Source organism: Onthophagus taurus, chromosome 1, assembly GCF_036711975.1.
Source record: "Onthophagus taurus isolate NC chromosome 1, IU_Otau_3.0, whole genome shotgun sequence".
Lineage (NCBI taxonomy): Eukaryota > Metazoa > Arthropoda > Insecta > Coleoptera > Scarabaeidae > Onthophagus > Onthophagus taurus.
This window is the reverse complement of record NC_091966.1, coordinates 11,964,714-11,992,149: the sequence shown is the minus strand read 5'-3', so window position 1 is coordinate 11,992,149 and position 27,436 is coordinate 11,964,714. Positions and strand designations below refer to the sequence as shown.

Genomic DNA, 27,436 nt, shown 5'->3' with positions numbered 1-27,436 from the left:
CAGCATTTCATGAATTATGTAACGTAATGCATACTACAATAATTACATATACAATATAAAAATGGAGCTCGCAGAATTGTTTGTAATCTTTGATCTAAATTTACTTAAAATGCGTTAATTACCAACGTTATTTATATTTATTATTTCATTAAATACCTTGTAATAATAACAACTTGATGTTTTTAACGCGTTAATAAGACATTAATCTCAAAGCAATTTATGATACTATCAAATAGGATTGATTTGGTATTTTGTTAGTTTGTGATGCGTTATGGAGATAAAATTAAAAAAAATACTCTTTTTAGTTAAACTTGGACTGATTAACACTTTATCGTTACCTTCGTTGATTTTTGTAAAGTGACTTTTTTGTCATTTTAATGTTCTGAAAGCAGGGTTATTATATCGTCAATGAATCGGCCAATGTCGCATCGAATGTGATAGGACGAAGGCGAACCCTCCTTGTTCATGTCAACTAATGAAGGTCAAAAAAAAGGATTGAGAGTCTCCTGTCCATCAAGTGGCTATCACGGCAGATGATCTTCAGCGCACGGGCACAATTAGCTTAATTGAATTACAAAAGACCCCCTCCACTTACAAGTGTTGTGTAAAGAGATGAAAAAGACATATAATTAATGAAAATCATTAAAACTATAATAAAACTAAATAAAAAATTATAAACGAAACATAAAGTTTTATATTTAGTGTTTTTCTATTCGCTTAAACATAAATTTCATAATCCTTTGTATGTTACGAACCATAAACGACAACGTCGAAACCATATGGTACGGAAAATGCATAAGGTACGGTCTTAAAGTTCAATACAAAACGATGAGCGATATAACTGACAATTAGAACCATTAACTAACTGTGTTATTGTGTAATGGTGAATAGTAAAGCACTTGCAAACAAATTACCCGCACATTTCACTGCTCTCTTAAGTACAAAACACCAACAGAAATAGCTGGTCACGGTATGGTTCGTGAGTGAATTGCATTCCAATGAATTTTTTATAAAGTATCATGTACATCTATCTACATACTACCTCCATGTACATTTATCTTACTTTTTTATAAACAACAATGTAAGTAACAAAAAGAAATAAAATATATTTTAACTTATATAGTTATTATATATTATATTGGAATTGTTATAAAGTAACGAAATTTAATTTGTTTAATTTATTACTTTATAATTAGTATTGGGTGAAATGGATAATCAAATTAATCATAATTATTACTTTATCTATATATAGGTATATGGCATCTGCTATAACCTTATCATTGTGCTTAATTTTATATAGACCTCATCAAATTACATTCTCGAGTAAGTGGCCAGAGATCCTACATTACATACTTCAACAAGATATCTTAAATTACACTGCCTTAGAAGAAGTTAACAGGTTCCAGATTCCAAAAAGATTTTCCTTTCAACTCCAAAAAGAAGCTTGGGGATTTCAGAATTTTAAAGACGAGTCTGAAATTACATTCCACAGATTACATGTATTCAAAAAGATTGCACTGCATAGATTTCAAGTTTTAGTCACATTAGTCACATATTGCAGGCTTCAAGTAGAAGTCCAGAATTACACTGGACAGATTGCAAGTTAAAGTCGGAAATCGTACTGCATGGATTGTAGATTACTTGGAAGTGCAAGACAAAGTCGGCTGGAAGATGTTGCAAGAATGCATATACCACAAGATATTTGAATTTAACATATCTCGATTAAAAAATGTATCAAAGAAACTCTGAAATTATATTGCAGAAATAGATTTTCAGCTATATTTCAGCAAATATTCTTAGACTCAAAATAGTTAAGAATTACACTGGCCATAAATAGGGATTTAGGGATCGTTTCTTCTTTTCAATATTGCTAAATACATAAGAACTCTTAAATCTGTCTTATGTTGTTTATTTGCATTCAACGCATGCAGCAATACATAAATGCGAAATGCATGTGAACAATTCGAGCAGCATTAAGGCCACGTTACACGGCGATGATGGTTGGTTGTAGTTTTCGTTATTGTGCAGACACAATAGATTCTAGGATTGTTCACAATACCTTTCTTTCGAAGATATCAAGTTTACCATTTTTGATCCATCAGTATTTTTAAGTTAATGACATATGTAGCTGTTAGATATTAAGTGTAGTAGACTGGCATCTATAATTTTAAAATGTTTCAAATACCATTCTTCAACATCTGCAAACTGTTCATGATGGATGCCGGGATATTAAAATATAGCAATCACTGCAATTTTGATTTCCTCAAGAACTCTTTTGAAGAATAACGACACGAAGTCATCTAATCTCCATTTTCTTTACCAGTAGAAACACCCCAATCGAAATTTGCTGTTTGTCTTCTTTTGTCAAGCCTTTATCTTGTAGTCTCATAACATATATGTCGCTTAAGATTAGCCTCGTATTGTATGTTATGTTTGCGAGGAATTTTTACAAGAGTGAATAAAAAATAAGAATACGTAAGGGTTATAACCTTTTTATTAGGGAAAATAATAATTAAATATTATTTTTCATGAATGTACCGTATATCTAACAGCCGTTCAGTAGAAGATTTTCCATCCTAATATATCTTCCCCAATTCGACCTATTTATTTTTCTAAAGAAATCTAGTTTTCAACTTTTAATGGGGTTGCAATATCCCAAGATAAAGATGTTCTGATATCAAAGTACTGAAATTTATGTTTCTGGCAAATTCAATCTAACAGAATTGAGCAACTCTCTGGATCTTCTTATTGAGCTCTATATCAAGCCTTAAAGGCATAATAGCGATCTTATACTTCAATTGGTTACATTTGTGATAAGAACATAATGACATAATAATATTATTATGAATTACATGAAATGGCGAGCTTTCTCATCAAATTACGAAGTTACCATATTTTTTAAAAAAGCGTCTGAATCGCGAAACTCTTGAAGTGGTTAGTTCTAGAGAGTTAAGAGTGTTTATGCCATAATTCTTGGATGTAGATTAAAAAAATATGAACAATACGAAATGTTATATCTAATCGTGTATCACGATTATGAAACCTTATGCAACATTTCACTAATTTGTCTTAATTTAAGATACTAGCTAATATGAAAAGAGCTGGGAAAGAGAAACTAGAAATGGATTCAGGAGCATTCAAATTGTTTAGATCCATAAAAATCTCCAGCTCGAATTTTTGCACGATATAGTAAATTGCGACATGTTAAAATTGTATTATTAGAAATAGATTGTACGAATCATATTATAGAATAGTTATTTATATTACAAGTGGGCTGGAAACATAATTACTGTACGAGTGTGGAGAATTGCACGACGAGGTCGTAGACCGAGTCGTGTAATCACACGAGTACTGTAATTATGCTCTAGCCCACGTGTGATATACAGCATTTTATCTACGACTGCTAAAATTACTAAAAAATTAATTTCTTTAAAAAAGTCTATTTGACATTTATAAAAATATTTTGAAATGATTGTTGACAATTTTGAATTGTCAGTTTCAACAACATGTTTACTCATCTGGAATAAGTGTTTTGAAATGTAAAAACATAACAATTAATGTTTATAATAAATAGTATTGTTTCTTTGTAAGTAGATAACACTTTTTCTTTTGTATTGTTGCTCGTTTCAATAAATTAAGTCTGTTCTGATTGGGCTAAAAATGCGTTACGTAATGAAACCAGTGCGGTAATGAACTTCGTTACGTAACTCAAATCACCTCAAATGAGTGCGGTAATGATGACTTATCCAAGCTGTCGTAGATAAAAAATATTATACATGCAGCAATTCATTGTATACATGCAGCAGTTAATTGTATTATATTCATTATATTTATTGTACTGAATACAATCTCGTCTCACTGTCACTAGTCGTAGTAAACGTATTATACCTTATAGTATATTTTTAGTGCATAGTACAATCCATTTCTCTCAGTGTACAAGAAATAAACTGCATAACTTGTCATCCAACTCCGATTTTATTTTTTTTTGTGGCAGAACGAATATATTAGATGCTTAAACGAAAATTCATACTTCGATAAAACAGAATTGAATTATGACGTAGCATATCTCCTGTGTAGGGCAGTAATTGATCTCCAAACCTTAAAGTAAGCTGTTGTCCAAAAGTAACAGGTTAACTGAAAATTATTACTGGCTTATATGCCATACGTTATGTCCTTGTGGTCACATTGCGAACAACAATGATTCGTAATTATTTGAGAACCAATGATATTTTGACCTACAAGCTTAATTTTGAATATTGTGGTATTGGTCTAGTTGAAGATTGTCTAACTGATATCAGGATTATTTACCGATAAACCAGATGCAGGTATTGTTGTCTTTAAAAGATAGTCCTCATGCATTGGACTGGAATATTTATTATCAAAAATCTTGAGTTAAGAGAAACTTATTGACAGACATTTTTTTTCGCAGATTTCTATAAAATGTTAAGATACTAAAGCAACTGTAACTAGAATGCATGTCATCCGAAAACTTAAGAAGCATCTTGATTCTCTATTCTTTAACTATGAATAGGCATTATACATATTATACAGGGTGAGTCAATAGTGCGGGGACGGAAGATAGTGGCTATACTATTGAAAATAAAAGAAATGTTTTTATGCCATCATATATTACCATCAAAGCTGTATCGATTAAAATTATTTTCAGCTATACAGGGTGTTTCACTATTCCAGGACCATACTCAACTTCATTTTTTTAAATGGAACGCTATGTATTTTTTTACATATTCTGATTTGCTGTCTTAAATGCTACGACTGCATATCTTGTTTTTAAATTTTGAATGCAAGGTTGCCAAGTTATTATTTTTTTTGTGAAAAAGTTTGAAAATTCAGGTGGTCACTTAAAATTCGTTATCTGCATTAATATTGAATATTGAAGATTGCAATTTGGGGTGTCGATAAACAAAGCTTGGGTCTTTCGAACACTGTTCATACTATTGGATATCATTGTACAGGGTGTTTAGCAAAAGCGATTAATTTATGCAATGTTTGGAGAACCATAACTTTGTTATTTTAAATGGAACACCCCGTATTTTTCTAAGGTTTCGGATAGCCTTATTAATTCTCTTTTATTTTTGTTAAGCATATGATATATCTAATACGTGTACTTTTTGAGAAAATTAGACTGTTTTAAAAATGTCAGTATAAACGTGATTTATTTACAAAGTGTAGGCTATGGAACAACATTTTTGAACATATAAGTAAGTTTATGTCGAAAAAGATATAGGTGCAATACACAATATTAAAAAAAATACAATGAAGAATTAAGCAACAACCATTAACAAAACAAAATTAAAGTAAATGTTCAATATAGCCTCCTTGTTGTTGAACACAAGTTTCAATTCGTCTAAGAAATGAAACATTAACGTTCTGCAACATGTTTACGTTTATTGTTTCAAACGCATCGCGAATACGATTCATCATATTTGCTTTCGTCGTTGGTGGTTCTTCATATACCAAGCTTTTTACATATCCCCACAAAAAAAAATCTAATTTTGTCAAATCCGGAGAACGTGGTGGCCATCTAACAGGACCTCCTCTGCCTACCCACCGATCAACAAAAATTCTGTCTAAATGTCTTCTAACTATCCTACTATAGTGAGGTGGCGCACCGTCGTGCTGAAACCACATTCTTTGCCGAACGTTTAGTGGAACATCTCCTAAAAGTGCTGGCAGGTGATTTTCCAAAAAATTCCAATAAGATTCTCCGTTAACGTTTCCCTCGAAAAAATACGGCCCGATCAAACAAGATCCTACTATCCCTGCCCAGACATTTACAGACCATCGATGTTGGTGGTCTACTGGTCGTATAAAATGAGGATTGATAGTATCATAATAATGAAAGTTATGGCGGTTAACGTAGCCATTTTTGTGAAACGTTGCCTCATCGCTGAATAATAGATAATCAAAAAAATTATACTCTTGTTGAACTTTTTCTAATGCCCATTCCGAAAATTCTAGCCTTTTCTGGAAATCAGTTGCATCAAGTTCTTGTACTAATTGAATATGGTATGGATGAAATTTATATTTTCGTAAGATTCTTGAAACAGACGTTTGGCTGACGTTAAGCTCATTGCTTATTTTGCGTGTACTAGTGTGCGGGTTTTCAACTACCTTTAATAATACAGAAAGTTCGTTCTCTTCCCGAGTGGTTCGTTTCTCGCGATCTTTTTTTTCGTATTTGACGTGTCCTGTTCTTTCAAACCTTTCTTGAAGGTTTTCAAATGCTTCAACCCTAGGATGCCTACGCTCTGGAAATTGTTGAGCGTAAAGTCTAGAGGCAAGAAATGGATTTCGCTCTCCCGCACCCAAGAAATATACCATATCAATAAGTTCTTCTTGACTAAAATTCATTTTAATCAAACAACAGATTTTGGAAACACGTTATGAACAAACAAAGAGAAATCAAAACTTAATTGTTTGACACTTCGTATTGCTATAAAAATCTTTTCAAAGCCTACTTTTTTTTAATAAATCACGTTTATGCCGACATTTTTAAAGCAGTCTAATTTTCTCAAAAAGTACACGTATTAGAGATACCATATGCTTAACAAAAATGAAAGATAATTAATAAGGCTATCCGAAACCTTAGAAAAATACGGGGTGTTCCATTTAAAATAACAAAGTTATGGTTCTCCAAACATTGCATAAATTAATCGCTTTTGCTAAACACCCTGTACAATGATATCCAATAGTATGAACAGTGTTCGAAAGACCCAAGCTTTGTTTATCGACACCCCAAATTGCAATCTTCAATATTCAATATTAATGCAGATAACGAATTTTAAGTGACCACCTGAATTTTCAAACTTTTTCACAAAAAAAATAATAACTTGGCAACCTTGCATTCAAAATTTAAAAACAAGATATGCAGTCGTAGCATTTAAGACAGCAAATCAGAATATGTACAAAAATACATAGCGTTCCATTTAAAAAAATGAAGTTGAGTATGGTCCTGGAATAGTGAAACACCCTGTATAGCTGAAAATAATTTTAATCGATACAGCTTTGATGGTAATATATGATGGCATAAAAACATTTCTTTTATTTTCAATAGTATAGCCACTATCTTCCGTCCCCGCACTATTGACTCACCCTGTATATAATACATTCAGGTATAATACTTATTGCAATACTTACAAACAACCTTCCGACCAATTAAAACTATATACTATACTGAATAATTCAAAAAGATAACCTCGGTTTGAAACAGTATATTGTAATTGTCAAGTCACACATTACTCTCAATGTAATCAATTTGTTTTATGTCCTTATTGATTCCAGGATCAATAAATGAATTAATACCGTTGACATGGTAATTAATATGCACTATCTACCCGATACCTATGTTATGTTTGATTTGCCGAATATGATAACTTTAATACCAATGTATTAGTATTATGGACTGTCGGAATAGATTCATTATTGAAAATGGTAACGCTATACAATTCCGTTCTCTTTAAAATCTTGTAATGTTGATATAATTTGTCTAACTTATGTCTACAGAGTTAAAAATAAAAGTTATAAGGTAATAGTAATAATAGGTAATAATTAGTTAAATCAACAAAAATTAATTATAGCACAATGGTGCTACACAATTTTAAGGCTAAACGAATTTCATATAATACTTCAGCCCTACAACCGTTTTGAATATAAATATTGACTATTAAAACTATTAAATTGATAGTTAACAATTTTTTTCATGCGATTCTAATCTGTTGTGAATAGATTAAAAAAATCTTTCTCCACTTCGAGATGTCAGGTGTGGAAATTAATTAGTTTTAGGTATTTTAGATTTATTGCTTGAATTGAACAATTGAGTCGCTAATCTGGTCAATTATTTGAATAATAAATAAAATATGTTACACAAATAAATAAAGCTGCTGCACATTCCGACGAGTATGAACTAAAATATGATAAGAAAAAATATGATAACAAAAGATTTATGTTTCCTTTGGAACGTTGAACAATAGCAAAGTTGCACAAAAATATTTGTTGCATTAACAATTTATTGGTCTGGTAATTTTAGCAGATTCCTCAATACCTCTGTGAGTTTGTATTTTTCTGATAATTAAAAGTTTATAGAGCACACATCCATACGAAGAATAGTGAAACATATAGGTGGTAGTATGAATTGAAAATATTTTTAAAAGAATTTCTTTCACAGATAGGTAAATTTTTGATATTTTTTAATTTCTTAAAAATTAAAAATCTATTAAATGGTTTTATATTCAATTTTTAATATTTAGTGGAAAATATTAAATAATGAGTTGAATCCTATTGGTGTTATTGTGCTTTTCTGAAATAAGTTATATTTATTTTCAAAAATAACATTATTAGTTTCAATGTTACGGATCGGCAATACATTTGCCTTTAAAAAGTCCTCTAAAATGAGTCGACTACCTAAGAAGAACTGTTATTTTAAAATGTTACTAGTTGGTAATCTCGTTAGTTGTCAAAAATCGGCATCACACTCGATTTTCTGATGCGAGATGTTTTCGAAAATATAATTTGTCAACTGCAGCTCTGTGAATGTTCAGATTGAAATTTTTGGAAGACAGATCACCCGTCGATATATTCTGCCAAAATATGGAAGCATACTCACTTTACTAATTCTCTTCGAGGACATCCCTTTACAACAGCTGACAACTACGATGATCTAGACTTTTATTAGTAGTATCTAATTTTCTTCTAACAGTAGTCTTCTGAAAGGTAGTCTTCTGTGAGGACGGTCTAGTATCTAGTTACTTTCCAGCACTATCTAATCTTTTGCAATCAGTATTCAGCGTTTAATTAGGACGATCTAGTCCAATATTTATATTTAAGCTAAAATCTTTTCAAATCTTGTAGTTTTCCTCTATAGACCGTCATGGCATAATTTTAAATTACTAAAACAATGTAATAAAAATATTTAAGATTACAGATGTTCAAAATGTCTCCCATCATAATTAATGTATAAATTACATCTTCTCAAAACAAAATGTATTACTTTTTACAGAATGTCGCACGACTTTTGATATACTCTATCTTTTACCATTTACCATAAATAGTATAAGTGAATTTCAACTAGATTGGGGACTCCAAGTGGTCATACAACTGGCCTGTTTCTTCTTAACCATGAATGCAAGAATGTTTCGTACTGTTACCTGATTACATTTGATTTGTGTTAAAATCATTTGAGCATACAATAATGGTTTTGCAGAAACTAAAGATAATGATACCCATTCAATGTAACTTAACTTGAGTCTCCTGTTTAATACGGATTTTCTTATATCCATAAATGCTGATTATATCTATTAAATAACCACAAAAATTTAAATTTGCAGAATTCGATGTCTTGCATAAACACTTATGTTGACCCGTACAATTTTTTAGATTATACATACGTAGTACGACTCACAAACCAGGCAAATTAATCTTGTATGTAATGTTAAATTAGAAAGAAGGTGGTATTTTATATTTTGTGAAAAAAATGCATCTAAGGGGTTTAAAATTTATTTAGCAAGTATACCAATACCAAATGGTAAAAAACTCCTTAGTGTCAGTGAAAATCGAAATCAATCGGATTAGATATGTGGGTGGATTAAAGAGTTATTCCAATGAATTTTGTCTCTCAATAATTGTAAGCTTCATGATGGTTACTAAAAATGTTTGACAGGCGCCCCTATTAATGTGAAAACTTCGTTAGTTCATATATTACTTCATTAAAAATACATATAAGTCATGCTTCTTAATTGGATCGATGGTAAACAACGAGACATCCAATGATGGCAAAAAATAGTACTTTAAATTTTATTATAATAACAGAATCAAATTATCGTCTTAATGGAATACATTTTCTCAGATATTGTCCCATTGCATTGCGACATATCACGACCTTGTAAGAGGGTTCAAAATTTGGTTTGACCATCAAATAACCACTTAATTAGATATCAAACTTTCTTTGAATACACCAGGTTGATTTCAATGTCTTAGATATTGGCACCAGAGAATACAATTAACAAAGTAACAAGGATTTTCTAAAGATAAAACCGTTGCCAAGATAAGCTTACTTTTACTACAGCAATCAGTTAAAATAATCTGTGGCAAATAAAATTGGCCACAAAATCAATAACAAAAAAATATAATTTTTCCAAAAGCATTTAACCATTTAACAACGTACAATATATTTACAAATGAAAATTAAATTTAAAATTTTTTTTTTTAAACTTTAAAAGAAACTTTTCAATAAGTGTGACTAGCACACTTTGACCATACACCATAAGGTCTACTTGTAGAAATACTCAGCTGCAGTATAACTTATCCCATATCCTACCATTTCTACCAATCTTTTATAGAATTAATATGAAGTATGTCGTATAAGACTTCTTTCTGATCTTTGCCTTCATTTTCTGCCTCGCCTTCCCTCCCTCCCTCGTCTTCATCATTTTCCATTATTTCTTGTTCACGTTAATTTTCTTCATTATACTGGAACATTTGATTTATGTCCTGCAGACATAGCACGATGCATTCATAACGTAGCTCGTTCTTTGCAGAATAAAATATTCAGCTCTTCACAAACTGAATACATTTAAGCCCGTTAGATGAGTTAGTGGTTTTAAAACTTTATCCACATCTTCATTTACCCTTTTAACACACCCTTGATTTTGGCTGTGATGCATCCTTACGTTTACTAGATGTAGTTCAAGCCAATAAGACACTAACTGCTATGACTTTCGATACAAAAACCAAGTACCTACCCGAAAATACCTATTCCAGCTACCATTTTTCCATTATTATTTTCTCTTACGATTTCGTCCTTTGAATTCTGCTGCTTATTATTGATCAATAACTTCGTGTATTGTAATTACTTTGGATTGGTGAGCCGTTTTGGATGTCCGTACTATTAATAAATTTTTATTTTTTCCAATTTGAACTTGTGTGTTTTTTTTGCAACGCACGCATCTATATCTAAATCGAATCTGTATTCTACGAATCTTTTTCATTATGTCATCCAATTAGAAAACATAGAATATGAAGTGACCTCTCACAGACCGAAAGCTTTCTGAACCTCTTATGAATGAATCAGATGAAATCTATTGCGGGTTACCTCTGGGCGAAGAATTTAGTGATGTGCAGAAACCGAGGACGCTACTGAAGTGTCCATCGAAAAAGCTGTCAAAATCTATGCATCTGACTCTTATTTTAATAATGGGCGGTGTTGATCACGAGGTTTTTTTAACAATGAGTTACCACGAAGGAGAGAACGTTTGAGAGATAAAAAGAAAGATGACGCCAGTGGTTTACCCTGCCCTTTCCATTAGCTAGGAAAATAATTTCAATATTTTGAGGGGATTTGCGCAGGGATTTGGTCGCTATCAGGTGACTTATTTTTGCTTAGCGTTAAAGGGGTTCTTCTACCTATACGAGGGTTGATGTTTCCTGTTCTTCAGCTGATCAAAAAACTAGGTGTACCTGTTTAGTATTAAGTTGGTGCTCAACACAAAATTCCCCTCTTTTTCCTTGCACAACATGGTTCTGGGTTTAAACTTTCATTGTTCATTGAGTACTCCGTAGAACATTTTTGTTTCGTGCTGCCTCATATTTCTTTTATATCTTTTAAGCCAGTTGTTAAGAGAGCTGTTCTACATTTTCCATTCTACATTTGTCGTCATGTCCTCGGTGGTAAGCTTGTCGCTAGGTCTTCCTGAAATTGTTTTAGCTTATTTCTATCCTGCAGCAATTAGATGTTAAATCTGGATATTCTTTCTCCTTTCAATGTTTTTTTTTTGCGTACGATATTATAGCCCTTATTGCAGCCCTTATATATTAGCCTTTATTGAAATAGTCAATGCCAATGTTTGTTTCTTTCCAGCTCTTTATGTTCATGAGAATTGAGTTGTGACGGTCTATTTGATTTTAAGTATGTCCATCGGGGGATACCCAAGTTGCCTTAAATATTTATTTTCTTTAGAATAAGATGCTTCTCACTATTAAACCCCTGGAAGTTGCACTCCATTCTCACTGCTTTCCTCGTGAAGGCTGTTGACTTTTTTCTATTTGTGCTTTAAAGTCTTCAATTATAATCTTTATGTCATGGTTTGAGGCTTTGTTATATGCCCCTTCCAGCTCATCGTAAAAAGACATCCTTTTCTTTTATGTTGTTGTCCTCAGTTTGAGCAAGCACGTTAGTACCGCTAATACTAAAAAGCTTCCTTAACGTTTATTCCGCATGTTCTGGGACTCAATGGTTTGAAACTAATGATATTTTACTTAATTTAACTCTTGTCTGCTGTTATGACAGTTATAGAAAATGTCGTAATCCTTCTTATATAATTGTCCCAGTCTTGTACTTTACTAGGACATCTCCTAGTACTTGAAGAGCTGTGTTCTGATACGGAGTCCTCACGTTTAGCGTTAAGTCGTTGTTCCTTGTTCGTACCTTAGGTCGATTCTTTGGAGTCTGTTGTTCTCTTGCTCTCATTAACACTTATCCTGCATCCCACTGGGATTAGTTATCACAGTCTTCCGCAGGGTTGCTCAGATTTCCAGTGTTCAAAAACTTGGAGGTGAGAGTCGGAATTGCATCACTGCCCTATTTGGATCACGTTGAATTTCTACTTCTATGCAGTTTTCTATCAAAAATATGGAATTGTCACCAAAATTGAGAGGAAAATGAAATGGATTTTGGTTATAAAAAATCATAACTTTTTTAAAAATTGAGTTAGAATCACGGTATTTTTAGGAGATGCACTAAAAAGAGTTTAATTTTAAATAACAATCACGATACTTTTGCAAAAATCGAAATAAAAATGTTCAGAGTAGATAAAATGTAAAGTCACGAAAAGCAACAATAATTTAAACTTTTCAGGGTATATAAATTCATAACTTGTTTAATTAACTGGAGTGGCCTACACTTAACTTTCTCGCATATTTATCTGAAATTTCATATCGGTATATTTATCATGATTATAGAGGTTTATACAATATAACATGAATTTATCTCAATTTAAAGTCCTACTTTGTATGAAAAAATAAAAAATTGGGTGTATGGTCAGATAAAGTAGTACTTCAATATTAAATTAAATTTCCACCAATACATTTAGAGGCACACTTAACGTAAAGTTTTTGCACGATTTAAATTTTCTTTTTATACTTTGGATATGTATATGAGTAAGTATAAATGTGTAAAGTTTTTTAGATTCTAAAGACTCTTAAATTATTTGTGACTAATAAACACAGTTGAATAGAATTATAAAGAAATGGCTATATATTATGTAAGGAAAAGATAAAAATATCTTTTTTTCTTTTTGAAGTGGTTGGTAGAGGAGTGAGAATTTGATGGCATCCATCGTCCTTCCTTTCAGGCCGGTTGGGTCGTTTGGTTGGACAAAAGGACGAGGTGACGCGGTGACTGTCCGTCACCAACCTTAGTCCTCAACCTGCCGGTGATTATTTCAGACGGTAACGAGGCGAATTGAAATATAACCATTAATCACGCTGACGTCTTATTACTACCACATTACGCCTCGCCGAGAGTTAACAAGGCTGTTAAGTCGTGATCGAGAGCGCACAATCATCGCGCCTCACTAATTGAAGGAAGAAGAACGAACCAACGAACGAATCACCGCCGCTCCGGTCTCGGAGTCCTCCTGGTATGTACCAAAGAAGAGTTTCTGTGGCGTTGTTGTTCCGTCAAGGAGGAACTACGTCTTCTCGAAGGAGTTCCGAGAAGAAGTCGGACGTTCCGATTGTGTGGAAGTTGTCTGGAGTGTGTACGAAAAGTTTTTTGGGCTCAGGTGATTCCGGTCACGATCTACTCGGAGGGCTTTTGAACGCGCCGGCCGCGAAAGGGAGATTATGTTTAATCATTAATCAAATCCCGGGGACAAACGGAGAACGCTTTGTTACGCAGACCGGTGGAAATAAAAGGGTGTTTTGAATAATACCTTTTTGAACGTCCGTCTGTTCGATTGTTATATTTTCGTTCATTCGCAAATAATGGTTGACGTCGTTCTGAGAAATTTGATAACTAAATTAAAATGAATTATACGTTTCTTTTTAAAATTAAATGAGATTTTGTTGAAAAAAATAAATTATTTAGAGATCGACACAGTATTTTCTATGTAAACTGAGGTTACGTGTATACACGTGACTATCATTTAAAACTTTAATGGAAGTTTACGTGCAGAATTCGCGTGTTAACCGCATTACGGAGCGTCCGTTCCCGTTCGATATCGCGCCGTCGAATCGCGGCATAATTTCACAATTAACGAGTTTTCTTCTACAAGGAGAATATGTTTTATTTATATCAAGAAGAGACGTTATATTTTTTATGTATGTTTAAGTGGATGAAGAAAATACTATTCTTAAATATAGCCTTCGAAAATATTTCTTTTAATAACGAGGTTATTACATTACCGCGAACACAAACTGTCATAACTGAAATTATGTTGTTGGCTATTTTCAGTATGTAGTTTACAAACCGGACTGAAGACGAGGAAGAAGAATGACTTTGCAGTTTTACGGTGTGCTGTCGGAATGATGGACAATATCGTTAGGACTACGATCTCAACAAAAGGCACCGTTTTGAGCGTTCCTCCTCAATGAATCGAATTGATCAGATAACGATCTGAAAGGGTGGGTGCACGTCAAAATGTATACTACTGCCGCTTAAAGAAGAAACGGATTGTTATTATTACATCGTTAAAGTCACGACAGGTGGTTTTTAAAATTTACTTATCGTTTTATGCTGATTTTAAAAAAGTTTATTGCTACTGGAAACTTTATTGGCGAATCCAAATAAAAATTTGTAGTGTTAATATGAGCACGTGTTATCTTTTTTATTCGATAATCGTATTATAATAAAATAATAGAGTAAAACATCGATATAACAGACTAATCCGGAGAAGGGAATAAACAAAAGTGCATTATCAAGACTAAACTCGAATCTTTCTAGTTTTAGTGTTAGTTGTAGTTTTAGTTCAATGAAAAATATACAACAATCTAACGCTGAGTAACAACTAAAACTAGAACTAACGCTAGCATCAGAACTAACACTAGATTTAGAACTATAAACATTTGGGTTTAGCCATCTCAAACATGTGCTGTATATTTTTAAATCAAACAACATATTACTAAGTAGCAACAAAAAAAAATTTAAAAGCTTAGATAGATATAATTCAAACGACGAAAGAACCAACTTGCATCATCAAATTATTGCCCAAATGACATGTTGAAAAAAGGCAACGTGTGTGCTTTATATCCTTGAAGTTTGTCGAAACTTGGACGATAATTATATGACACAAGTTGGTTCTTTCGTCGTTTGAATTATATCATATTTTTTCTTAGTCGTCTAGATTATCACATTGCGAATCTTCCTCGTCGTAGCTATCATAATCTTCGACCAATGGCATGCTTTTATCTTGAATCTTTAACCTACAATAGATATCACCAAGTTTTTTTGAATTCTCGAATATGAGCCTATTACGTAGGGGTCCATTCTATTTCCCCAGAAGAAGCAGGAATTTGTAAAAGCTTAATAGCTAATTTCGGTAATTCATTACACTGCATTTCTGCCAAGCGCCAGTACAGCAAAAGTTTTGTTATGTTTTTACTCGGCAAAATCTTGAAAAACTCTTACATTTCATTTAAAGCTATCCCATTATTCACACCCTTCATTAGAAAGGTATTTAAAAAGAAAAGTATTAATTTCATCCAGATGTTGTTTCTTTAACCTATTATTGTCGTACAGTGGATGTAGTAATAAGCAGTGAGGTAGAATTTATCGTTAGGTAGCTCGAGAGATAGTCAAAAGTGTACGGCGTCTGCAAGGAATGTACAGTGCGATTGACATTTATTGATTAGTTCACAGATGAGTTCGTAAAATAAAATGTTTTCATGTACTTCCTCTACAAAGTCATCATCAAAGATAATAGATAGAACGCTCTGCTTAAATTTTTTACTGTTTGTGGTTTCAGCAGTAGCTACTCGCATGTATTCTATTGCACATAGAATGCCATAAACAATGCTTCATATCCTTACCCATTATTACTCATTATTATGGCACTTGCATTATCTGATAGCACAGCATAAACCTTAGACTTATACATATCCTCATGTATAACATCAATGGCTTCTGGAATTATTTTACATAATTTATGACGTGTTTCTGATTCTCCAGTGACATTTCAAGCATTGGGAAATTCTTGTGGGCCTACAAATGTTTGTTATATAATCACCACAGAAGTGCTTTAATTAAAAAATATACAGGTGTCCTTGAATAACCTCTCAGGATTTGAAGGAGTGATTTCTTGGCGAAAATTAAGGTGAGTTATCCACATAAATGAAAGCCGACTAAGGCTTCCTTTGGTGATTGTTTACATAGCTTCTTTAGCCACATTTTTTGAGTACTACCCTATCCCCACAAGGGGTAAAATCTGCAACCTTTTACACATTCCCCAAGGAATCACCCCTTAAAGTCTTGAAAGGTTATTCAGGGACACCTGTATGCTCACCATTGACTGTACTCAAACTGCAAGTCACGATTTTAGTATTATTTGAACTGTTCTTCCATCCATCAATTCAAACAACAGTTTCACTTTTAAAATGACTAGATGAAATTATCTTATTATGGATGTCATTAAGAAGGCGTGCTGTTAAAGTTTTCCTATTAGGAATCAGGTTTCCGTATGCAGGCCTTAGAGTTCTAATCATGTTAACAAAGTATTTAGATTCAATTCAATGTGCCATTGCATGTAAAAAAGAACTCAACAATGGCCTGCGTAATGGAATTTTTTTTCGGAGTTGGCAGTATCTCTAATACCGTATTATCATTACTGCTATTAGACAAATCTCTAACTTCTATAACATTATTGTCATCGTCTATAAAAGAGACATCCATAGCAGATATATCTAAAGCGCTGTAGCTGTTGCGATCAGTATCATTTTGACTTGACGATGCTTTTTTTAACATAATTTACTGCAAAATATTGTATAAGCACTTACAGCTACCAAACAGTTGTGTGGATACTACTTATTTATGTGTTTTAAGCCTGCTGATTGCAGTGGGTTTTAAAATAGAATTGCAGAACGTACATCTTACCGAATATATCTACCAGTTTTTGTATATTCAAAACGCAATTCTTCATATTCCGTTTTTCTAGGCCTACCTCCTCTACGACAGTACTTTTTTCGACTAGAATCAGTCATATTTAACGTATATTTTATCGCAGAACTAACACTACACCTAGACGTCTGGTGTTAGTTATAGTTTTGCAGTAGCACTGCCACTAAAACTAAATCTAGACCTACAACTAGAAACATTCGGCTTTCGCCGTCTTAAAACACGTAAGGCTAAACCCGAATGTTTCTAGTTCTAGTGTTAATTCTACTTTTCGTTCAATAAAAATATACACCAATCTAGCGCTGAATAACAACTAAACCTAGAACTTGTACTGTAACTCAAAACGATTGAAGAGATCGTGAAGTAATTGATTCAAACAACAAAAATTACCATAACATAATAAGGCCTAAATTGAAATAGATTTAATTCATTTTGATGCGGCATGTCGGACGCGTAAAAGTGTTATCTTCACGTGTGGATAATGAGACTTCTAAGATAGCTTTATCGTGTTTCTCTAAAACGCACTATAATTACATTAATTAATATTATGAATTTTCTACTTCGTTTACCGTGAATATAATAACGAACGATCCATTCGCATAACGCCTTTCTTTTTCTTCCTTCCTCCTTCTTGTTGTTTAATAAGTCTTTTGTATCTCATGACAGGAACATGAGAACATCACTCTTATCTTTAACTTTAAAAGTATGTACTCATACAAAAACATTATGTTTGTAATACAAATCTGTGTTATTTCATCGAAAATATTCTCCTCTTTTTAAAATAAACACAATTGTACCTAATTAATTTGAATAAAAGACGACGGAGGAGGGCAATAAAAATGCGTGTGCGTGCTGAGTCCCTCTTGTGTGCAGTTGTTCACGCACACGTTCACGTCGTGTCGGATACACACTTGGTGGCTTCTATACGCCCGCCTTCAAAAAAACACGAACTCATTGTTATCATCACTTCCTTGCCACTTTCGAGAAATTTTTACCCTCCTCAATTCGACAAGCGATTAATTAACGAACGAGTATACATAAGTGTAATTCTATCAACACAGAAATGGGGTGAGAGAGATGAATAAAACAAATAAATATGGTGTTAGTAAAGTGAACTTGGCGGGAAGCAAACTTGTTGGGGTGATTTTAATCTTATTTTATAATTAATTGCCACACATGCTATTTATAGAAACAAGAATAAAGAGATTTGAAAAAGAGATGTAGGTGAAAATAATTCTTGTAGGCAACGCACATAAAAATCGTGTGCTTTTGAGGAGCAAATTTGCAATGCCAGTAAATTATTAGATTTGCATCTTAAAATAAAAACTATAATTTACTGGTGTGTATACATTAATAAATCATCCACAACGGGGCAATGACTCTTTAAGGAATTTCAAGATATCGATTGTTGAAAAATAGCTACTAGAAACGGTCATAAATATTACGACATAGTCATAAATTAGCTTCCACGTACGTAACTTGCTGCAATTTTACCTTTTCCATTAAATGTTTTTATTTATTGCGTAGAAGTCAATTTTGAATATTTGAATGAATGTTTAAATTTATTAAAATCATAAAAAAGAAGAAAGTTTTCAAAACGATATTATTTCAAAAAAATAAATAAAAGAAAAAGTTATAATGATTTTATAACGCTAATAATATATTTTTTTTATAATGATTTTTTTAGAAAAACGCTAAATAACAACTAAAACTAGAACTGACACTAGCTTTAGAACTAACGCTAGACCTAGAACTAGAAACATTCGGGTTTAGCCGTCTTAAGAGACGTATGGCTAAACCCAAATGTCTCTAGTTCTAGGTCTGGTGTTAGTTCTAGTTTTGCACTAGCAGTGTCACTAGAACTAACTCTAGACCTAGAACTAACAGTGGTCTAGGTCTAGTGTTAGTTCTACTGACAGTGCCAGTGCAAAACTCGAACTAACCCGAATGATTGCAGTTTTAGGTTTAGGGTTAGTAGAACTAACCTAGACCACTGTTAGTTCTAGGTCTAGAATTAGTTCTAGTGACACTGCTAGTGCAAAACTAGAATTAACACTAGACCTAGAACTGGAATCATTCGGGTTTAGCCGTCTTGAAAGACGTACGGCTAAATCCAAATGTTTCCAGTTCTACGTCTAGTGTTAGTTCTACTTTTTGTTCAATAAAAATTTCATATAAGTATAATAAATATAATTTTATTTTTTCGATTAAATGTTTTTATTTATTGTATAATGTTTAAATTTATTAACATCATAGAAAGGTTTCCAAAACGTTATGATTTAAAAAAGTAATAATAAAAGAAAAACTTATAATGATTTTATAAAAAAAGAAAAAAAGAAGATAGAGGGGAGGTGCAAAATCTCTTCAGAGGTTGTCAATGCAACGATGCCATGGCAAGTCAGGTGAAGATGACGCGTCACAAAAACTGAATCTCAATATAAATGGATTTCGACCTCGATATGATCATTAAAAACGTAAGGAAAAATTGTGGCGCGATGGTCGCGACAAGGGCTCGGCGTCGATCGCGACCCAAAGATAATGTCCCTCCACGCTCCGATCTGTCAGTTTCTTCAGCACGGTCAGGCATTACCTATGCGGGAATTTTGGGATAGGTTCGGCACTCGTACTGTGGCGCTACCCACGGGATTAAGAAGAAAATCGGTGGTGCCCAGCCGACGCTTGCTAATCCGATCGCGATAAAGCTCGTTAGGTCGCCTAAATATTTGGATTCTATTCAAATTCATACCTGACACATCAATTCAAATGTATATTAATCTCTAACATTTGATTGTAATTCAATACATTCAAAAAGGAAAATTTAAGCTCAATGATGAAACACATCAATGTTTCAGCAAGCGTAGAGCGTAGAGTGATTTAAGGTGGAAGCAAAGTTAATGAAATATTGTAAGGATGAGTTACAAATATGTACAATTTTATTGACTGAACACAAAAAGGCAATTTAATAGGCAACTTTCTTGACACATTTATGAATTTATCATTTCTTTCTAGGCAATTTTCATTGGTTTAACATTTCTAGTATTTAGGAATGAATTTAAATTGTCGATTGATTTTAGATTTTAGAGATTATACTTATTGTACTTGTTTGTTATTAATGTTATTATAGACTAAAAATATTTTTGAAATACATTTTAAAACAATTTGTTATTGCTTTAAACAAATGCATATAAAGTTGGCTGCCTCTTCCATGTTTGGCATTGACAAGTTGTTAAAAATCCTCTATTTCTTCCCTATACTCCTCTTGCCATATATTAAGTTATTATTTTCAAAACCATCTGATAAAGCCGTCTCCTCCATCTTTCAAAAACACCTAACTTTGTGCTTTCGGAAGTACGCCGCTTTTGTCGATTGATGCTTGTGCTTTTCGGACCAATAATTATACCTTGCATACATTGTAAGAGGAAAGTGTAGCCGCCATTGAAAATATGATTCGCTATACTTAAGTGCTTAGGAGCCAAACACCATATTGTAGCATTAAAGTTCTCATTAACATATCGAGAATGGCGACCTAAGCATCGTTCTAGAACCGATTCCCAAACAAGTTATACAAGTGTTTCGAAATGCGATCTTATATTTTTTGGACAATTTGACACGTAATTAAGCAACCCAATTGTGAAGTATAGATGTGGTTAGAAATAGAATTATAATTTGCAAAGTTTTGTTTCCTAAGTGCAACAATTCAATGCAAAAGTAAGTCCAATTCGGTAAAAGCAATTAAATATAAGCTCAGAAAATATTTGTTCTTGTGTGCCAAATGAACACAATTTTTTAAATGACTCATGATTTACTGAGCTTAAAGATATCCAATAGGCCACTTTGATAAGAAGTCTGAAATTTCTTAAGCTTTTTGGACAACATTTTTCAGATTGGGAAAATTGTGCTCCTGAACGTTGTGCTTTCATAAAGAACACATTCATTTCTTTGTTGCGTAGATTCCAAATCAATCCAGTGCTTGATTGGAAAAGATCTCATGTTTATAAGTACGAAGGCTTTCACGGCCGGTGTGAATTAAACTAAGATTAGAACTAACACTAGAAACTTTCGGGTTTTGCCGTGCGTCTTTTAATAAAAGGTTTGACGTTTCGGATGCCATGTTGCAACCTTCTTCAGAAACTGGTTCGAAGTGACGAGATTAAAAATCGGTAACTATATATAAGTCGGAAAAACTAATTAATAATCAGTTAACGCTAATTACAAACTAATTAATAACTAATTGCGTCGCGTCCGGTGTGAGGCGGGAAGAGGTCTTTGTGTTCACCACCATCTTCCATGTTCTGCTAAGCTCCCAGCCATCCTCTCTGTTGACGTTATTTTTATGTCGGTGGATCTCTATGGCTTCTCTTGTCAGTCTTTGGTAGTATCTGTTGTCCCTAGCCAGCACCTTTGTTTGTTCGAAGTCTATTCGGTGCCCCTCTGCATGGCAATGTTCCGCAACCGCCGACTGCTGGATCTTCTTCAGCCTTACATCCCTCTCATGCTCCTTAATGCGGCACTCGACGTTGCGTCCAGTTTGGCCAACATAAGCCTTCCCACAACTACACGATAGTCGATAGACTCCCGCTCCTTTTAATGGAGTTAGTTTGTCCTTGGCTATCGGGAGTGTGTTCCGAATTTTGCTGACCGCGCCGTACCGCACTACGATGTCGTTCTTCTTGAGGTGCCTAGCAATTCGTTCCGTTACACCTGAAACATAGGGAAGACAGATAAATCCAAGTGGTTTTGTACTTACCGTGTCCTCTTTCTGCTTTCGCTGCTTGATGGCCTGGTTGATGTCCCTCGAAGTGTACCCATTCTTCTGCAGCACTTCTGCACCGACATAAAAATAACGTCAACAGAGAGGATGGCTGGGAGCTTAGCAGAACATGGAAGATGGTGGTGAACACAAAGACCTCTTCCCGCCTCACACCGGACGCGACGCAATTAGTTATTAATTAGTTTGTAATTAGCGTTAACTGATTATTAATTAGTTTTTCCGACTTATATATAGTTACCGATTTTTGATCTCGTCACTTCGAACCAGTTTCTGAAGAAGGTTGCAACATGCCATCCGAAACGTCAAACCTTTTATTAAAAGACGCACAGCAAAACCCGAAAGTTTCTAGTGTTAGTTCTAGTTTTAGTTCTAATCCATTTTTACTTTCCATTTCTTTGCATAGTTGTGCGAAAAATCGTGTATTCGACCAAGATCTTTTTTAATTTCACAGGAATTATTCTTGTAAACACTGCTTCTCAATTAATGGCATATGTAGATACTTGCTTTATTCTAACCTGTACATAAAACCAAGAAATTTCTTAATAATTTTAGTACAACAACAACAATTTAAGAAAAGCTCCTTATTCTTTACGAATTTTTACGTTTTGTAGAACAACTTATTATTTATTTTAAAAAGTATGGTGTGGTTTGGGGATTCTTGAACCCGATATGAATGCTTTTGGATGATCATTTAAAACGATTCTGTCCACAACAAATTAGTTATCTATGGGGATACACTAGATCAAAGATTTCATAAGAAAGTGCTTAAAACCATCCGACATGCACCTTAGTAGTAACGACCTCAATAGGGATCTGAACTCTGTTGCCGCGACTAAGAAGCTTAAGAAAGTTGCTAAGAGTCATGAAGAAAGACTTCCTCATCATTAAGGTTGAGGCCATATAGCTCCTTAATAATGTTGGATTACAAAGAAGAAAGGTTGTTGTAGCAGGATTGATTGTTTATGAGACGTCAAGTTACGAATTATTCGTGTATTTCTCGGCATGATTACTTATCTGCACATTACTGAATAAGCCCTGAACTGGTAGTACATTTAGTATAGTTGAGTCTTAATTGACCCAGCTCTAAATTTGGAGAGAATGGGAATTTTGCTACCTAGAATAAGAGTTTTTACGCATCTTTACATTGACTACACAAAATTCCTTTACTTTTCATTTTCAATTCTCTCAGTGGGTGTTAATTATTGCATAATTACCTCATTTGTAAGGACATACTCAAACTTTGGATGAAAATCTTCTGTTCATTTTCAAACCTTTAACAATAACCTGCTATATTCAACATTATGTAAAACATAGCAAGAGTTATCGCCTCGTTCTGCGATTATATGAAAGCATTGCAACATTCTGATTTAAAGAGTCAACACCACAATTTATAGAGTTGTGGAGGCTAACGATTTCCGTTTTTTTTCGTTTCTATTTTAGTTGTTGATTGGTCATGAAACTAGAAGCACTCTTCTATATTTTTGGTATTATTTTTGGTTAATACATTTGCGTATTTTGTTCTTTCTAACCGTATCCACATATGTTGGTTTTCTTCTTTCTAACTTTTGTAGAGGTTCGAAACAGGTAAACAAGTTATCTCCTTTTATTTTATAATTGTAGTTAGTCTTGTAGTTGTTCATGAAACTATTGGAAACCTTCGATACTGCAGTAAGTTTGTTCGTCATTGTCAATTTTTCTCATTTCTCTTATATTGGGATTGTCAAATCATATAACTGAAAGCAGGAAAAGGTTCATGGTTCAACTTCTTGCAGCAGATTTTTACAACGAATATAGTTTTCGAACTTGAAGGTTGAATTTTGAATTTGCTTTGGCCATAAAAGTACTGTCCTTGTTGATCCTTTATCTTGACTCCCCGACTCAGTATCTATCAGTATCTCAGTATATTTATACTCAGTATCTCAGAATGTATACTTTCCAATTTTGAATCATTTACGTCGCTGTGACTTTTTTGTATTTTATTATATTTGGATCCTCGATTCCACTAAATAATTTTCTCTTAATTATTACCATCTAGTACTCAATATGTAGTTTAATATTACTTATTTTAACGTTTCGTAATTGGCTAAGTTAATGTGGAATTTGGCAAAGACGATTACATGAACCGGTTCGAATTTGCAGCTAAGATTTTAAAACAACTGTAACATGCATCGCAATGACATTAATGCTAATACGCTCTGACGTCTTCAACACACTTGCATTGATATATTATTAACTATTATACCAAAGTTTGTTGCACTTATTTAACTAATCGTTGTAATGTTATCAATCATTTTGACTAAAATAATGTGCAGTAAAGTAACTGTATCCGTAAAAAATCTGTTGGGTTAAAATAGCACAGAGAATATTACCTCGATTATGGAAAATCAACAAAAACGAGTTATTGTTCTATTATTAAATCAACAACCGATAACTATCAATCGCGATTGGTAACGAGGATTATTTATGAATTGGTTGATTGGTTTTGTTAATTTTGACTGAGGTTGCATATATCATTGTAAAATATGATTTAAACAAATTTTTACAAAATTGTGCATACATTGCATTTTTAAACTTTAATTAAAGTAATTGTAAGTAATCATTTTTATTTTTAAACCAGAAATAAATCATATCATCAAACAATTCGATAGTCTTCGAAGTCGACCGATCCATAAGAAATAATCTCGGCCAACTTCGAAGACTATTTGGATATAGTTGGAGATAGTTGGAGCATAACTATTCTTCATGACACTTAGGTTGGGTTGGGTTGATAGCTGGATATAAGAAATAATCTCGTGATACTTAAGGCAGCCGACGTTTTCGAAGTCGGCCGAGATTGTTAATATAAATAAATAAATAAATAAATAATCGTTTATTGTGCAAAGCTACAAATAAGCAAAAAAAAAATCATAGCAGTTTAACAACAATGCATATATTAAATACAAGTTATTAGAACGAAAATAAGGAAAGCTACTAACTATTCGCTTCGCACAACCGCCGGGCGACAATTCAGGAACAACGACCTGATCTTCCATTGTCACCCTGATACAAAAGAAAGAGAAAAAAAAATAAAGTATACAAAAATAAAAAGATTTAATAATACTAATAAAACTAACATTAATTCACATTCCGATTACTTAAATTAATCTACATCAGACACAACTAAGAGAAGAGAAAAATGCGCATATATAAATTTTACAGACTTAATATAAAGATATCAAAAATTAAACGAAAACAAAAAAAATGAAAATAGAAAAAGCAAAATCAAATATGCCAGACCGTCAAATAACCAACCAGTGCTACCAACTGAAAGCGTCGCCCAATACATTCAAATATCGTCCCTGACTGATAATCAAAGTCTGACTCTCGAGTAGCCCCGCATAAAGTGCCATTCGAAACCGCACCACACATATCCAGCTATAAATCCAACCCAACCTAAGTATCACAAACAATACTTATGGCTGATGGCCTGATATAAGAAATAATCTCGGCCGACTTCGAAGACTACTTGGAGATAGTTGGAGATACTTGGAGTGGCCGACGTCTTCGAAGTCGGCCGAGATTGTTTCTTATATCCAGCTATAAATACAACCCAACCCAAGTATCAAAAACAATACTTATGGCTGATGGCCTGATACTACCACCATTTATTAATTAAACTATATTCTTTTTAATGCAATAAGCCGTTTTGAAAAATCACATTTAGTTCTTGAGAAATAAATTTTTGAAGTAATCGATAATTTTTTCGAATTTTGCAATTTTCGCCGATTAAGTTTTAAAAATTCGTATAACATCCATTTCTTGGAATATAAGTATGAAAATTTCCCAAAGTGTTAATAAAAGTTTCTTCTTTCCAATGAAGTAACCCGTTTTGAAAAATAACTTTTAGTTTTTGAGAAAACAATATTAGAAGTTTTGATAAAATTTTCGATATTGCAATTTTCATCGATAGTTTTCAAAATTCGCTATAAAATTAATTTCTTGAAGGATCCTTGTGGAAATATCGCCAATTATTAATTAAAGTATTTTCTTTTTAATGCAACAAGCCGTTTTAAAAAATCACTTTTAGTTCTTAAGAAACAAATTTTTGAAATAATCGACAATTTTTTGGAATTTTGCAATTTTCGTGGATTAAGTTTTAAAAATTCGTATAAAATCGATTTCTTGGAATATGTGTATGAAAATTTCCCAAAATGTTAATAAAAGTATTTTCTTTCCAATTAACCAACACGTTTTAAAAAATAACTTTTAGTTTTTGAGAAAACAATATTTGAAGTTTTGATAAAATTTTCGATGTTGTAATTTTCATCGATAACTTTCAAAATTCGCTATAAAATTAATTTTTTAAACGATCCTTGTGGAAATATCACTAATTATTAATTAAAGTATCCTCTTTTTAATGCAAAAAGCCGTTTTGAAAATCCCTTTAGTTTTTGAGAAAAAATTTTTTGAAATGATCGACGATTTTTTCGAATTTTGCAATTTTCGCCGATTACGTTTTAAAAATTCGTATAAAATCGATTTCTTGGAATATGAGTATGAAAATTTCCCAAAATGTTAATAAAAGTGTCCTCTTTCCAATGAACCAACACGTTTTGAAAAATAACTTTTAGTTTTTGAGAAAACAATATTAGAAGTTTTGATAAAATATTCGATGTTGAGAAAATTCTGAAATGCACCAGAAATTATAACCATAATGGCCGGATAGATATGCCGGATATCCGGCCGAAGGGGATGCCGAATATCCGGTATCCGGCTTTTCCAAAATCACTATCCGTTCCATCACTAATAAGTATATTTAAATGTAAATCTTAGCGTTCGTAGATAGAATCCAACTCGGGTTATTCCTCAAGTTGCTCTATTCCATGTTCATAGATAAACTCGGGGTATTCCCCGAGTCATCTATACGATGTATAAATTCAAGGACGATAGTTCTAGCTTTAATTGTTATTCAGTGCTAGATTGTTGTATATTTTTGTTGAACCAAAAGTGGAACTAGCACTAAACCTATAACTAAAAACATTCGGGTTTAGCCGTGGCTAAACCCGAATGTTTCTGAGCGGTGTGGAAATTATTCATTCAAACAGTTTAAAGTAAAGTTTAAAGATGGAAATTAAAATGGAAGAGCTTTCTGAAAACGAAGATATAAATTTGCTTCACTTCATAGAATCGCGAAAGGAAACAGGATTTTCACTATGTTTATTATGTAAATCTAGTTAATAAATTTATTATTTTTTCTCGACGTTCATTAACTTCCCAGTCAATCACATGCTAATTGTATTCAATTAACACCTCATCAATTTATAATTGCATTAATGTTTTCTCAATGACCTTAACAACTTATTTCCCAACAATTTCTTTACTAAAATATTTTGGTTTCTTTTTACAGGGTAACAGGAGTGCACAAAGGAGATTTGGTTTCGTAAGTACATGTTTTCAATGATAATTTATCTTCTTCATTTCATATATGGAATCGCTTATAAATAATAAAAATTATTTTTTAAGTGGAATAACCGCAATTTAAAGAAGAAAAATTGTACAAAAGC

At 32.9% G+C, this 27,436-nt stretch overlaps 2 protein-coding genes across 4 annotated transcripts in view; one reads left to right on the top strand and one right to left on the bottom strand.

Annotated features, from left to right (window-relative positions):
* LOC111420504 (homeobox protein OTX2) overlaps positions 1-27,436 on the top strand; it is a 125,765-nt gene that overhangs the window by 12,866 nt on the left and 85,463 nt on the right. For 2 of the 3 annotated variants that reach the window (XM_071196967.1, XM_023053510.2), the window contains exon 2: positions 27,280-27,312. The exons of the other annotated variant lie outside the window; for it this stretch is intronic. The gene's annotated coding sequence lies outside the window, so the exon portion shown is untranslated. The remainder of the gene's footprint in view (positions 1-27,279; positions 27,313-27,436) is intronic. 3 annotated transcript variants of the gene reach the window in all.
* Positions 5,311-6,372, bottom strand: LOC139430116 (histone-lysine N-methyltransferase SETMAR-like). Its single transcript, XM_071196785.1, has one exon. It carries the CDS (start codon positions 6,370-6,372, stop codon positions 5,311-5,313), a length of 1,062 nt encoding a protein of 353 aa, XP_071052886.1.

What these genes read in the sequence shown, in the direction of transcription:
- LOC139430116 (XM_071196785.1), bottom strand. Translation starts at nt 6,372, where the DNA reads ATGAATTTTAGTCAAGAAGAACTTATTGATATGGTATATTTCTTGGGT.